This window comes from Phyllopteryx taeniolatus, chromosome 14 (genome assembly GCF_024500385.1).
Source record: "Phyllopteryx taeniolatus isolate TA_2022b chromosome 14, UOR_Ptae_1.2, whole genome shotgun sequence".
Classification (NCBI taxonomy): domain Eukaryota; kingdom Metazoa; phylum Chordata; class Actinopteri; order Syngnathiformes; family Syngnathidae; genus Phyllopteryx; species Phyllopteryx taeniolatus.
This window is the reverse complement of record NC_084515.1, coordinates 5,821,542-5,837,508: the sequence shown is the minus strand read 5'-3', so window position 1 is coordinate 5,837,508 and position 15,967 is coordinate 5,821,542. Positions and strand designations below refer to the sequence as shown.

Genomic DNA, 15,967 nt, shown 5'->3' with positions numbered 1-15,967 from the left:
GCGCTGTGTCCCTTCCTATTTGTGAGGCAGATATATGACGGCCCGGCATGCTCCCTCTAGGGCTATCTACCGTTCAAAGCCACCGATAATTCAAGAAAAAAACATCCAGACATATTTATGATGATAAAATGTGCTTTGGCAATGACGCCATGCAGTGCTGAAGGCATGCGATGACTTCATTATTTTTGCAAAGAAGAAGATTCATGCAGTGCGGGTGCATGATCAATCCATCCTGGCCACACGCACCGGGAAAGCGGGGCTAACAATTTACCCCTGACACAAATTCTTCCAAACAGATATGCGTTCATGCAAACGAATGACTCCTTAATGCGGTTTGGCATCGGACATATCAGATCACATCCAACTTTCACACTTTAGAGAGCCTGACAAATCAAGAAAAGGAGGAATATTTATCTTTCTCTCCTCTTTGTCCTTATTCTCTGATGAACTGACAGAAGAGGATTGCGTTTCGGTGAAATGCGCTCGGAAGGCGCAACCTTGGTTAACTCATTCACATGCGATGAGCCAAATCTGCTGTCTTTTCAAAGCTCTTACTTCATATTCAAGTTCAGGTTGCATAAATCATACTGGCTAGCTCCAACATTGTTTGTTGTCAGTGGTGCAGTTAGAAAGCCTCCTAGAGCCTCCTATTGGGTTTTTCCATCCCGCTCCTGTGTTGACTGCATTGCTACTTAGCTCAACGTCAGAAAGTGTTGACGGAAACTAGATCAATCAATTCAATTCAGAGGACAAAATGCTGAGCTGTACAACTGTATGCTTCTGGACAGGAGTGGGACTGAGTCCACCATGAACCAAAGCTCCAGATAAGATGTATTGTTTTAGTTGCAATCAGTAGCTAATTTAGCATTTTTTGTTGTTGTTTTGCTTATACAAGACAAGTTAGTTCAATTATTTTGGGTGAGGTCTTTTTGTCTTTTTGTCTTGGCAAGTTATCAAAACAGATATTGTATAAAATACAGCAATAATTCATAATGATTACTTTTTTCCTTAAGTACATTTTAGAGTCTGTACTTTTTACTTCTCCCTAATTATAGAGCATTAATTACATAGGTATCTGTACATGTACAGAAGTACACTATATCCATCCATCCATTTTCCGTACTGCTTATCCTCACTAGGATCTCGGGCGTGCTGGAGCCTATCCCAGCTACCTTCGGGCGAGAGGCGGGGTACACTCTGAACTGGTCTCCAACCAATCGCAGGACACATACAGTAGAAACAAACAACCATTCGCACTCACATTCACACCTACGGGCAATTTAGAGTCTTCAATTAACGTACCATGCATGTTTTTGGAATGTGGGAGGATACCGGAGTACCCGGACAAAACCCACGCAGGAACATCGAGTTAAATACTTATTTCAGCTACAGTATGTGTGTGTGTGTGTGTGTGTGTGTATATAGAAATAGAATAGAGATATGTACACACACACACACATACATACAGTGTATATATACACACACACACACACACACACACACATATATGGCTTATTTTACTTGAAAGCAGTCTAGTAACTAACAATAGACAAGTATTATGAATTTGTTGAAATAATTGGACAACCAAAATTTACAAAAAAGAAAGATTAGCAAGAAAAAAAAAACAAGATTAAGACAGTGACCCCTGGGTATTAAATTTTCCAAGCGGACAGATTGATTACAGCCGGGGTGATAAATATTGTGCTTATATACACAAATTGCAGACTTCTCCAGTCAACTGACATAATCTTGCTTTTAACTAGTTTTTTCTTCATGCCGAAATTGGTATAGTCTTGTATGAGCCGTACATCTGTTAGGAGAACTCTGCCCTTGTCTGAGAGACAGATAATCACAGCACTGTGTTCTACTTGCATAGCTGAATTAAGTAGTGCAAAAGAGAATGTGAAAAAGATGCAGTGCCTAAAAGGTCATAGTTCAGACATCCATCACTTTTGGCTGTCTAATGAATAAATTAAACAGGATAGCTGACATGGTTGTTAGTCTCACGTGTCGCTTCACCACGCTATTCCTCAAAACAATATAATGAAGTCGGCGACCTTTACTCTCCAGCATCTGCTCATCTTTTCCCATCAGTAAATGCATGTGCAAAGGTCAATACCATGTCTAAAAAAAATAATTAAAAAAAAACCCAAAAGCTCCTGACTAGTTGTTGAATGAAGGAAGGAGATCGTTCGGGATCTGGTGTCTCCACTGGTCTCAAGCTCAGTGTCCACAGAGCATGAGCCACCTTTCCAAGTTGGACATTTACACTTAGGGTTATACTCACTTTTGTTGCCAGCAGTATAAACAATGGCTGTATGTTGAGGGGACAGTACAATTACACTATTATACAAGCTGGACACTGATTACTTTATATTGTAGCAAAGTGTCATTTTTTTCAGCGTTGTGCCATGTGTCATAGATCATTTTACACTTGAGTCCCGGGATGCACATGTCATGGAAACAATGAGTCCGATACAGTAATCATCCGCTACATCGTGGTTCTTGCTTCATGGTCCCGCTATATTGCAGAGCTTTATTAGTCGTTACGCTTTAATCTTTTATACTGTTTGTACAATATTTATGCGTAATCAATTCCTCTTGCTCTCAATATGTGTTTAGGCCTGCAACGACAGGAACAATTTTTTTTAGAACAATATATTTTTCAGGCCCCACACACCGCAGGGGTGCCACCGCAATCCCACAAGAAGAGGAGGCGGCGACCGCAGCAGGACGCAAGGAACTGATAGAAGAGGAGGAAGCAGGCCCAGGAGGCCACAATAGCCCCCACCAGCAGGCGGAATGGGGGACCAAGGCGGACGCCAGCTGGCACTGCTCCAGCACTCGCAGAACATGGGCAAGTCCACCACCAATGCCCGCCGGGAAGTCCACCCAGTGAGCTGCAGTTTTTTTTTTTTTCTAAAGGATTTTATAGAAAAATGAAATATTTCCTCCTGCAAAAATTTTTCAGAAATCCCAACAAAAAGGTCGAGCGACATCCCACACCGGATCAACCGAATGTGATTACAAGTTCAACTATAACAGCAAAACATTTTGAACCACACGAATAGAAAAAAAAAAATTACAGATGTGTCTGGTGACAGTTTTAAAACAGGATTCATGCAAATGGAAATCCATTTGTCACATCAGTGTCATGGATGTTCCTCACTCATACCATCGTTATCAAGCATAGTAAGTAGTATAAAATCCAACAATTATCTAATTAATCAGGTATGAAAGACAAATTGAAAAGTTATTTGCAAAAAAACAAAAACAACTACATATTAAAGAGGTTACACAGCCAGCATCCTAGCAACATGATCAGCGTCATGGCAATGTAGCACACAAATTTCTACTTTTTATGCTGTTTTTGAATGAAAATGAGATGCATCCGTTTCACTGGACTGTGATCATATGCAACGTATACTGAACCTGTAAAGCTCTTAAAGGCAATACAAAAACAGGAGTGATTAGCCCCTTCTCAGTGATATAGAAATATTGTTTGATAGAATGCTAGAGTGCATCTGAAAAAAATATTTAGTGCCAACCGACTATAAGGCAATCGATGACAATGAATTTGTGTCTTTTCATGCACCAATCAGGTGTTTTTATAGAGTCGCCTTCTTAAAATAAAAAGATTTTCGCCAGGGAGGCTGACGTTTCCGGAGTTTTGCTATACTGTATATGACTGAGCCATCCAAAGAGCACCTCAAGCAACCCATTTGAGGCCTGGAAGGGCTCCTTTACATGTTTTACAATGTATTCAGTATTTGGTTCAGATTTTAGTGTTTTCTGGAAAAAAATGCCATCATTGGCATAATTTGACATTATACAGTATCTCGAATTAGACAGGTAATTTAATTATTTAGTTATTTTCTTATTTGATTATTTTTTTTGAATAACTTCTAATGAGACAAAGGAAAATGTACCCAGACAGATTTTAGTTAATTGACAATCCAGAGTCCAATAACGTTCGTGGCATGGGTGGTAATACGGGTGAAGCTAGAAGAGACAACTGCTTTGTACAATACTCTGCACTCCCAAAATTTATATGTGTATTATATGTGCTAAACAAGCCTTGTGCATGAGACAGCACAGAATACCATAATGTAAACTGGATTTTATCAGAGTGTCCACTGGTCTAGTCTCCCTGGTGGCACATGATCAAGAGAAAGTCAAGCCACAAACCCCGTGTTTGACTTCACACTGTGATGAGGAAAAAGGATGTACAAAGCGCACACAGGCTTTTGTATCCCCCCCCCCCCACCCCTTTTTAAATGTAGTGTAACGGCATAGTAAAGGTAGTACAGTAAATTTCAAATACAGGGCTGTGAAAAAGTATGGCCCCCCTTCTCAAATTCTATTTTTGCATAGTTTATCCACTTTAAGAGCATTGAACAAATGTAAATACCACACATATAGCCCAAGTAAACTTAAAATGTAGTTTTAAAATTATGTGGTCTAGGGGTAAAAAAAAGAATACAAAATTCAATGCTATCTCGCCCTGTGTGATCACTCCTAGTTTAAGTTTACTGTTAAAGTAAACATAAAACAAAGAATTACATATTGTGCATTTAATATAACCATATAACTACGCCTTTAAAGGCTGCTCGATAAATCCTAACAAATGGGAAATTTTATTGATGGGCGAAGCAACTGATATTTGAACACAAATGGTGGAGCAACACGTAGACAGACCCTATCACTAATAACGACTAATATTACTGTGGCTTACTGAGGATCTGTGACCGGCTCCATGTAGAGTATATCCGTATGTCTGCATTATATTGCCACCAGATGACCAAGGCAGGCACACCAGAAGGTTTGGCACAACGGCCATTGAATTAATGCAAAGTGTGACAAAAACTTTTTATTTATGTTGTTACTGTATGTTTTCAAAAGTATAATACTATATTGCGCAATTTTATGTTATTTAAAAACACATTACAAAATATTTTTGGGTGGAGGCTGGAACAGATTAATGGTATTTTCATTCATTTCAAAAGGGAAAGATGATGAGATTTGAGTCTTTTGAGTTATGAGCATGGAACAATGTACAACCCCAATTCCAATGAAGTTGGGACGTTGTGTTAAACATAAATAGAAACAGAATTCAATGATTTACAAATCATGTTCAACCTAAATTTAATTGAATACACTACAAAGACAAGATATGTAATGTTCAAACTGATAAACTTGATTGTTTTTAGCAAATAATCATTAACTTAGAATTTTATGGCTGCAACACGTTCCAAAAAAGCTGGGACAGGTGGCAAAAAGACTGAGAAAGTTGAGGAATGTTCATCAAACACCTGTTTGGAACATCCCACAGGTGAACAGGCTAATTGGAACAGGTGGGTGCCATGATTGGGGATAAAAGGAGCTTCCCTGAATTGCTCAGTCATTCACAAGCAAAGATGGGGCAAGGTTCACCTCTTTGTGAACAAGTGCGTGAGAAAATAGTCGAACAGTTTAAGGACAATGTTCCTCAATGTACAATTGCAAGGAATTTAGGGATTTCATCATCTACGGTCCATAATATCATCAAAAGGTTCAGAGAATCTGGACAAATCACTGCATGTAAGCGACAAGGCCAAAAACCAACATTGAATGCCTGTGACCTTCGATCACTCCGGTGGCACTGCATCAAAAACCGACATCAATGTGTAAAGGATATCACCACATGGGCTGAGGAACACTTCAGAAAACCAATGTCAGTAAATACAGTTCGGTGCTACATCCGTAAGTGCAACTTAAAACTCTACTATGCAAAGCAAAAGCCATTTCTCAACAACACCCAGAAACGCAGCCGGCTTCTCTGGGCCCGAGCTCATCAAAAATGGACTGATGAAAAGTGGAAAAGTGATCTGTGGTCCGACGAGTTCGCATTTCAAATTGTTTTTGGAAATTGTGGACGTCGTGTCCTCCGGGCCGAAGAGGAAAAGAACCATCCGGACTGTTATGGATGCAAAGTTCAAAAGCCAGCATCTGTGATGTATGGGGCTGTGTTAGTGCCAATGGCATGAGTAACTTACACATCTGTGAAGGCACCATTAATTCTGAAAGGTACATACAGGTTTTGGAGAAACATATGCTGCCATCCAAGCAACATCTTTTTCATGGACACCCCTGCATATTTCAGCAAGACAATGCCAAACCACATTCTGCATGTGTTCCACAGCGTTTCTTTGTAGTAAAAGAGTGGGGGTACTATACTGGCCTGCCTGCAGTCCAGACCTGTCTCCCATTGAAAATGTGTGGCGCATTATGAAGCATAAAATACGACAACGGAGGCCCCGGACTGTTGAACAGCTGAAGCTGTACATCAAGCAAGAATGGGAAAGAATTTCACCTACAAAGCTTCAACAATTAGTGTCCTCAGTTCCCAAACGTTTATTGAATGTTGTTAATAGAAAAGGTGACGTAACACAGTGATGAACATGACCCTGTCCCAGCTTTTTTGGAACGTGTTGCAGCCATAAAATTCCAAGTTAATGATTATTTGCTAAAAACAATAAAGTTTATCAGTTTGAACATTAAATATCTTGTCTTTGTAGTGTATTCAATTAAATATAGGTTGAGCATGATTTGCAAACCATTGTATTCTGTTTTTATTTATGTTTAATACAACGTACCCAACTTCATTGGAATTGGGGTTGTATTTAAATTTGTGACTAGTCCTCCTGCAAACAGAGAAAACCATGAATAATTGACACCCACCCAAAAGGTTTGGCAATTGCCTTTAAGATGACACAAGATGGGACCAAAGTACCACTTTTGTGTAAATCAGCGGTGTCAAACTCATTTTTGTCGTGGGCCACATTGTAGATACGGTTTTCCTCAGAGGGGCATTATGATTGTAAAACCATATCAATGTTTAATCGCCTCATCATATTATTATATTATATATTGGAGGCAGGCGGCACGGTGGATGACTGGTTAGAGCGTCAGCCTCACAGTTCTGAGGACCGGGATTCAATCTCTGGCCCCGCCTGTGTTCTCCCCGTGCCTGCGTGGGTTTTCTCCGGGCACTCCGGTTTCCTCCCACATCCCAAAAACATGCATGCATTGGAGACTCTAAATTGCCCGTAGGTGTGAATGTGAGTGCGAATGGTTGTTTGTTTGTATGTGCCCTGCGATTGGCTGGCAACCAGTTCAGGATGTACCCCGCCTCCTGCCCGATGATAGTTGGGATAGGCTCCAGCACGCCCGCAACCCTAGTGAGGAGAAGCGGCTCAGAAAATGGATGGATGGATATTGGAGGCAAAACATGCTTACAATAGTTCATTACTATTTATTACAGATGGATATTATACAGAAATTAGGACAGATTTTAGCAAGAATCATGGAAGTTGACACATGATTTGCTTTCGCGGACCACATAAAATGATGTGGCGGGCCGGATCTGGTGCCCGGGCCTCGAGTTTGATACCTGTGGTCTAAATGAAGCTCATCGACTCACTTAAAATTTTTCCTCAGTACAAAGTTATCCGGTTATAGATAGGTTCCAAAAACAATCTGCAAGTAAGCAAATACCGAACCACGAATAAGCAGGAATTCACTGTAAGTAAAATTGACTTCCATATAAAGGGTATTTGTTAGGGATGAGGGCTAATTGAAGAAGGTTAAAAACTACTCATGTTGAGAGATGTGCCAAACGCTTTCAAACTTTACCCACTTAACATATCCGATGAGGATGTGGTCGTATGTTTGAGACATAAAAACAATGTAGCATAAAAGACTAAAAAGAGCAAATGAGAAGTTTCTTAATTACCGCCTGCGTTTCTGTATGATGTCAATGGGCCTGTTGACAGCACATGGCGAGCCCCACTTGTTCCCACTCCGCACCGTGATGGTCCTCTCTACGGAATAACAGAACCCGCAGCTGCTCGGCACGCTCATGATTCCTCTCGCCGACCCGTCGTCAGCCTCCTCTTCTGGGCAGCTGGCTTCTCCTCAGCTCGGGTCGGCTCTCATCCCTGGAAAACGCCACCCGCTCCCCCGTCTGTCTCGCTTTGTCGGACTGTCCGGCTCTCCGCGGCGTCCCGGGAGTTGTCATTCCCCTCTGGTTAGAGTGGATGCCAGTTCTAGGGGCAGTGGTCACCGAGAGATGGACTGACCGGGGTGATGCAATCCATCCGAGTGTATTCCTGTGGATGAGCTGGATTCTCCCTTTGAATGAGGTGAGGAAATCGGAATGAGTGTCTTCCTGAGCACTTGGATTCCTCGAGTGAGAGACTTCCTACTGTCTGTCTTGTTTTTGTCCTGAAGACGAAAGGATTTCATCCCCTCTCAGCAGTGCTGCATTAATGGGTCTCCAACATGGATCTTTGCTTCAGGTCTAAATGTGGCGCTGCTCCTGCTGCCCGCCCCTCTCCCTCTCTCCCTCTCTCCCTCTCTCTCTCTCTCTCTCTTCTCTTTCCCTCTCTCCCTCACTCTCTCTATCCCTCTCTCACTCTCCCCCTCTCTTCCTCTCCCTCTCTCCCTTCAGATGCGTCTACTCTCACCCCTTGCTCTTCTTCTGTTTCACGTTTCCTCCACTCCCCTCGGGCTATTGCACCTTTTAATCACACAGCAAACAAAAGAAAAGTCCTTTCTCTTCCCGACACAAACTTCACTCGCTCACATTAACCCTCCATGCTCATGTCTTTGTCCTTTTAGGTCTGTTTGTCCAAGTGCCCCTGCAGAATGTGCATGTGAGATGTGTGTGTGGGCATGTGACCCTGCAAGTGTGTACCACACACAAGAGGAACAAGTCTGAGGCTGAGGTCAGAGCTAAGAAAGGGGGAGGGATCATAGCCAGCATGAGTTCAGCCTTCCCCAAATGTTTGAGCCGTTTTAACCCCTTCCTGTTGTCTCGCCCACGTATCGAATACTGATCCAATCACAGGACGGGGATCTCCCTTTGGCCACATGCTATTATGCTTTGACTATGTTAGGTAAAACACACACATACAATATGTACAGTATGTTCTCATGCACGAGCACACAAGGTCACCCATGGCCAGGGGCAATGTATTTTTGAAGACCAGAAATGTGTAAAGTAAATATGAAACCGTAGCTGGTTGACCTTCTGTATGTTCCAGCTGAAAACTTAAACAGGAAATATTTGGACATAAGACCAGGAAGATAAGGAGATGTGAATCTACAGGCTATGTTCCCACAGTTAGATTACTTTTATTCGTACTAGGTTTAAAGAATAATCTTTTTTTAAATGAATGAATCGGGGGCCACGGCAGCAATATTTGCTATTGTAGAGATTGAAAGGGGGAAGGTATTAAAGAATGGATGATCTAATTTGCTTTAGTTATATAGTTCTACCGAAGCTTGCTTTCAGCATATGTTCCAAAGTCTTGTTTTAATGACAAGGGAACAGCTGAAGTCAAATGGCCCTGAGGTCATAAAAATTGGAATTTGAGGAAAAAACATCCTCGAAAGTTGGACAAAACAGTGTTCCAACTGGGATCATGCAAGACGTCAGTATACAAGGTGTCCCAAAAATCATTAGACACGTCCTCTTTTCTGTTTCGTTTCAGTTATCATTTGGGCAGATGTGAGGCCATCAGCATTTGACAGCTAAGGCAGTTTTTGTAGGCAATTGACATTGGAGCTGAAAAATTGCAACCAAGCAAGATTTATTTTTTCCTGACTGCATGTAGTTCAGTACCACTTTGAGAAGCTTTATAACCATCACACTGCTTCAACATGTAAAATTTACACTCTCCATGGCAAGTTTCTCCAAACAGGATCTGGTCTTGACAAGAACAGATCCTGTTTGGAGAAACCTGCCACGGATGGCGTAAATTGTACATGTCGGAGCAGTGTGCCACAAAGCTTATCAAACTGCAGTCTGGTACCTCAAAACTTCTTGCCAATGTCTACTGGTGAGCCATGGACAAGAAAATGATATGCTTCCAAAAATTTAAGCCTACACTGAAAAACTCAAAATCTTATCAAGAATATTTGTCTTATTTCTCGTCAAAACTAAATCTGATTGCACTTATAAGTCTCATCACCTAAAACGGAACTTGTTTTTCTGACAATTTTCACTTGTTCCAATTTTTTATTTTTACTTGAAATATGAAGAAAAAAATAATTGTCAGTGGAGTAATTATTATTATAATTTTTTCACACTGGCAATAATTTTTAAGTGAAAAAAAGTTACTTTTTAGGTGATGAGTCTTATTTTAAGTGGAATCAGATTAGTTTTGAAAATAAATAAGACGAATACAGTATTCTGAGTAAGATTGAATTTTTACAGTGTAAGATGACAAATGGGGACACGATGGTTAGAGCGTCAGCCTCACAGTTCTGAGGAGCGGGGTTCAATCCCCGGCCCCGCCTTTATGGAGTTTGCATGTTCTCCCCGTGCCTGCGTGGGTTTTCTCCGGGCACTCCGGTTTCCTCCCACATCCCAAAAACATGCATGCTAGGTTAATTGACAACTCTAAATTGCCCGTAGGTGTGAATGTGAGTGTGAATGGTTGTTTGTTTGCATGTGCCATGCGATTGGCTGACAACCAGTTCAGGGTGTACCCCGCCTCCTGCCCGATGATGGCTGGGATAGGCTCCAGCATGACCGCGACCCTAGTGAGGAGAAGCGGTTCAGAAAATGGATGGATGGATGGAAGATGTCAAATGCTGATGGCCTCACGTCTGTCCAAATGATACCTGAAACCGAATAAATTAAAAAAAGAAGTGTATAGTGACTTTTGGGACACCGTGTATATCACAGAATATCCTAGCATACATCCATCCATCCATTTTCTGTACCGCTTTATCCTCACTATGGTCGCAGGCAGCCTATTCCAGCTATCATCGGGCAGGAGGCGGGGTACACCCTGAACTGGTTGCCAGCCAATCGCAGGGCACATACAAACAAACATCCATTCACAACCACATTCACATTTTTTTTTTTTTTTTTTACCCAGACTGGTCTTTTCAACAGTATGACCATCACTGTGCAAGCTCCACATGCATGTGCCAACCCAAAGTATGACTAGTCCTACCAAACCTATCTACTCTATAGTAGTTTCTTCCAATGTTTTCATAAAATTGAAATTCTTTTTTTTTTTTTTAGCCATTTGAAAAGGGTTTTCTGTTATACATCGCTCACAATAACATCTCTGTAAAAAGAGTAGATACAGATTTTTTTTGTCATCTGTATGACATCATGTGACTTGTTTGGTAAAACTGTAAATCCAATCACCTCATCAGGATAGAATTCCCAAAAGGTACACAATGAAAAACTGCACAATATGTAAAATGTTTACATGAACCAGGTTTGAGGAAAAACTACCTCTGCATGGAATAAAAATTTGGATTTGTTTTATGGGAACAAAGCAGTTTGCTTTTTCTCATTTTTCCACACAAAACATGTAGGAGGGGAAAGAAAAAAAAAAATCAAAGATAGTAAGTATGATGAAAAACCACTGACATATTTACACTATCAGGGGAACCGATTGCCTCCTACCACTTTATCTTGAATTAAAACATTTTATGACTAAATAACAGATGTTCGAAAAACTCAAAATGTTCATTTATGTTCAAACAAAAGCCATTCCCTGTTAGATGATGAGACCAAAGTACAACTGAAGCACCAGCAGTTCCCGTGGTGAAAATCCATCCAAAAAGACCCTAGGTCACACCTGACATGCTGAACGTTTAGAATAGTTGTTCAGTGTTCTGGTTTTAGCATTCATGTGGCAAGAATTAATCAATGGACAGTGCAAAGCCCACAAAAAGGGACAGGATTATAAGGAAAGGAATATTTAGAGCAAACTCAATCCTTTAAATCAGTGATTCCCAACCACTGTGCTATGCACATCAGGTGATCCAATTTCCCTTAATTCGTCATTAAATTATTATTTATTAACAACAAATAATCTTTGCTCATCTTTTTATGTGACGTATAGTGACAGGCAGAACAATAAAATGCTCTTCAACTACCACCACACGTCACCATTGTTTCAGTATAGAGGTACCTTGATTTATAAGATCAATACATTCGATGACCAAGCTCGTAACACTCCGATACCAGTGAGTTTTTCCAAATACGAGCCGTCGTCTGATTTTTTTGGGGTTGACTCGCGAGCAAAAATTTTAGATACAAGCGCTGTATGGTGGCATTGAACTCAATGCAACAAAAAGCAGCAGTTTGGCAGATCGTGAACAATTCTTCAAAAAAAGAGGCTTCAAGGAGTTTATTGCCACCCCAAGTTGAAGATTATTGTCAAACTAAACAAAACAGAGAACTACACGTGTATTTAAAACAGCCACATAGCTTTACCTTAGGTCAGTCCATTTAGCTTAATGCCAACAAACAATGCAAAACGTTATAGATGGGCTAATGAATCGCATTGGTGTCACGGTGATATAAGCCACTAAGCAAATTAAAAAAGAAAACAAATTGTGAAGCAACACATGTAGACAATTAAAGGCTTATCTCAAGGCGACACTGTATATGTTTTTTGTGACATTTCTGTTTGGTGGTGTGTCGTGAAATTTTTTTTCTAATGTAAAATAGTTCCTTGGTTCAATAAAGGTTCACTTTTACTGCTCTCAATGACAGTAAAAAGTGTTTTTATGTAAAGTAAAACACAAGAAAAAAAGGGTTTTAAACAGCAAGTCTTACGAGCTTTTGACAATTGCTGGCATGTGTACAGGCCAGCAGCAAACCAGATGATTTCCCAGTTTTTCATGTGCGTGCGTCACCAGGTTGGAAGAGAGTGGACGTTTGAAGCAAGACAGACGCCAAATGTTTGCTTCTGCTCGGTATCATCTCGTCACACTTGAAATGGACGCTGAGGCGAGCTAACCGCTGAGAGTTGCATCGTCCGTTGCCCCTAACCCTTCAGTGCAGGATTATCAAAGCCATCGCGGCCATTACTACAAAGGGGCCTCATGACATCATTTGTTGGCTGCACATAGGCATGGCCGGCATTCTTGGATAACAATATCTTTACAACTGTGTCAGGAGCGCTGTGTGACGGAGCTGCTGCCTGTCAGACATCATGTCCAGAGCTGCCAACATATAAAAATTCACTTCCAGAACTATTTTTTCCACATTTGCCCGAATTTCCACATTTTCAAAATTTAGTCAAGAACAATTTCAGTGACGGAGATAAACATATTTGTTAATACATTATGGCTTCAATAGTTTTCATTTTACTCTTATTATATCAACTTTGTAACGTTGCGCACGTACAACCCCAATTCCAATGAAGTTGGGACGTGGTGTTAAACATAAATAAAAGCAGAATACAATGATTTTCAAATCATGTTCAACCTATACAGGAAGTCCTCGAGTTACGACGCACTCGACCTACGGCGCTTCGACTTTACGACGCCCGTGCCTCGTCCGCCATTTTGCCCCAGCATCATAGTGTTTCTGCTTAGCTAGTGCTTGTCTGTGTTTGTGCTGCGGAAGTATCTTTGCCTTTTTCTCCCTCCTTTTTTCCATACTCTCAGCAGTAATGGTAAGTACAGCATCTTATTTTTTTTTATTTTGATGTATTTTAGTTAATTTATACGAAGTGTTAACCTTTCCTGGTACGGTCTCCTGACCGTGGTCGGGAGATGCAGGGGTTAACTCCATTCTCTCGTTGCACAGCTGAGCTGGGTGGCGGCAACAATAAAGGCACGAAGCACCGATTTGCTGCTTTAATGGCTTTATTAGCTCCTTTGCTCCGTCAACGGGTCCTCCACTAATCGCTACTCTTTCCCAGTCGCCGTCACTACATTTGCTCCTGTACACACTCGCACCGGCGCGCAATCCTTCCTCCTTCACAGTCCCGTCTCACTCACACATTGACGCACACGCCCACACAATGAGCTTGCTGTCACAATCACGTGGGACAATACCCGTAACTTCGCCGTAAATTTCGACTTTAACGGTGAAATCCGACTTACGCGGAAATTCGTGTTACGTCGCCAGCATAGGAACGGAACTCGTTCGTAAATCGAGGACTTCCTGTATTGAATTGAGTACACTACAAATACGAGATATTTAATGTTCAAACTGATAAACTTTTTTTTTTTTTTTTTTTTACACATTCCAAAAAAGCTGGGACAAGGTCATGTTTACCACTGTGTTACATCACCTTTTCTTTTAACAACATTCAATAAACGTTTGGGAACTGAGGACACTAATTGTTGAAGCTTTGTAGGTGGAATTATTTCCCATTCTTGCTCGATGTACAGCATCAGCTGTTCAACTGTCTGGGGTCTCCGTTGTCGTATTTTACGCTTCATAATGCGCCACACCTTTTCAATGTGAGACAGGTCTGGACTGCAGTCTAGTACCCGCACTCTTTTACTACGAAGCCACGCTGTTGTAACACGTGCAGAATGTGGTTTGGCATTGTCTTGCTGAAATAAGGAGGGGCGTCCAAAAACAATTTCCAAAAACAATTTGAAATGTGGACTCGTCGGACCACAGAACACTTTTCCACTTTTCATCAGTCCATCTTAGATGAGCTCGGGCCCAGAGAAGCCGGCGGCGTTTCTGGGTGTGGTTGATAAATGGCTTTTGCTTTGCATAGTAGAGTTTCAAGTTGCACTTACGGATGTAGCGCCGAACTGAATTTACTGACATTGGTTTTCTGAAGTGCTCCTGAGCCCACGTGGTGATATCCTTTACACATTGATGTCGGTTTTTGATGCAGTGCCACCTGAGGGATCGAAGGTCACGGGCATTCAATGTTGGTTTTCGGCCTTGCCGCTTACATGCAGTGATTTGTCCAGATTCTCTGAACCTTTTGATGATATTATGGACCGTAGATGATGAAATCCCTAAATTCCTTGCAATTGTACGTTGAGGAACATTGTCCTTAAACTGTTCGACTATTTTCCAACGCATTTGTTCACAAAGAGGTGAACCTCGCCCCATCTTTGCTTGTGAATGACTGAGCAATTCAGGGGAAGCTCCTTTTATACCCAATCATGGCACCCACCTGTTCCCAATTAGCCTGTTCACCTGTGGGATGTTCCAAACATTGTTTGGTGAGCATTCCTCAACTTTCTCAGTCTTTTTTGCTACCTATCCCAGCTTTTTTAGAACGTGTTGTAGCAATAAAATTCTAAGTTAATGATTATTTGCTAAAAACAATCAAGTTTATCAGTTGAACATTACATATCTTGTCTTTGTAGTGTATTCAATTAAATTTAGGTTGAACATGATTTGCAAATCATTGCATTCTGTTTCTATTTATGTTTAACACAACATCCCAACTTCATTGGAAGTGGGGTTGTTGTTGCAGCCTGAATCAAAGTATCAGTATATGAGATTTCGACATTCCATCAAAAATATCTGTTTATGGATTAATTCACCTTTGCCAATTCTGTTGTCAACCCTGGTAACCAAAAAAATTCTGATTCATCAGAAAACGTCAAAATGAAAACTCAGCATTCTATTTTACAAACAAAAATAACTGCTGATTGACTGAATTGGATAGTTTATGCATGGACAATAGTTTTTGTTTTTATTTTGTGCAATGTACTTGCACATGTACAAGTTGAATGCTATTTACAGTATATTACATATGTTTCACCTTTGTGGGACTAATAAAGGTTATCTTTTCTTATATCACAAATATTATTAATAATAATATACTCTTAACCTGCCCACGTTCTGAAGTGACAAGGGCATTTTATGTTCATTTCCGGCTCAGATCAGTCGTCCTGTGTGGATGTGTATTATTTTATATTTATATTGCTAAACACATTAAATGTCCTGTTATTTTATTGTTCAAAGTTGGTTCCTCACCACAAAAACACGGCTACAGCCAGCCTGCCTCTCCGCTCCTCGTCCTCCCTTCGGGAAACTTTTGTAAGAAGAGTAGCTTATTCGCTCCCATGGTGGCGATGATCAGTGACTTAAATGCGGACCCTTAGAGAACGTTCGCCTCCATGGCTAGGATTTAGTTTTTCCAATATCCGTAACAATCATTGTTACGGCCGTAACGAA

At 40.9% G+C, this 15,967-nt stretch overlaps 1 protein-coding gene across 4 annotated transcripts in view; it reads right to left on the bottom strand.

Moving 5' to 3' along the window:
* Nucleotides 1-15,967, bottom strand: part of pde4ca (phosphodiesterase 4C, cAMP-specific a) — a 79,035-nt gene that overhangs the window by 35,800 nt on the left and 27,268 nt on the right. For 2 of the 4 annotated variants that reach the window (XM_061796699.1, XM_061796700.1), the window contains exon 1: nt 7,775-8,384. The exons of the other annotated variants lie outside the window; for them this stretch is intronic. In XM_061796699.1, coding sequence (XP_061652683.1) covers nt 7,775-7,902 — 128 coding nt within the window. In that variant the 5' untranslated portion in view covers nt 7,903-8,384. Of the gene's footprint in view, nt 1-7,774; nt 8,385-15,967 lie in introns of those variants that run through there. 4 annotated transcript variants of the gene reach the window in all.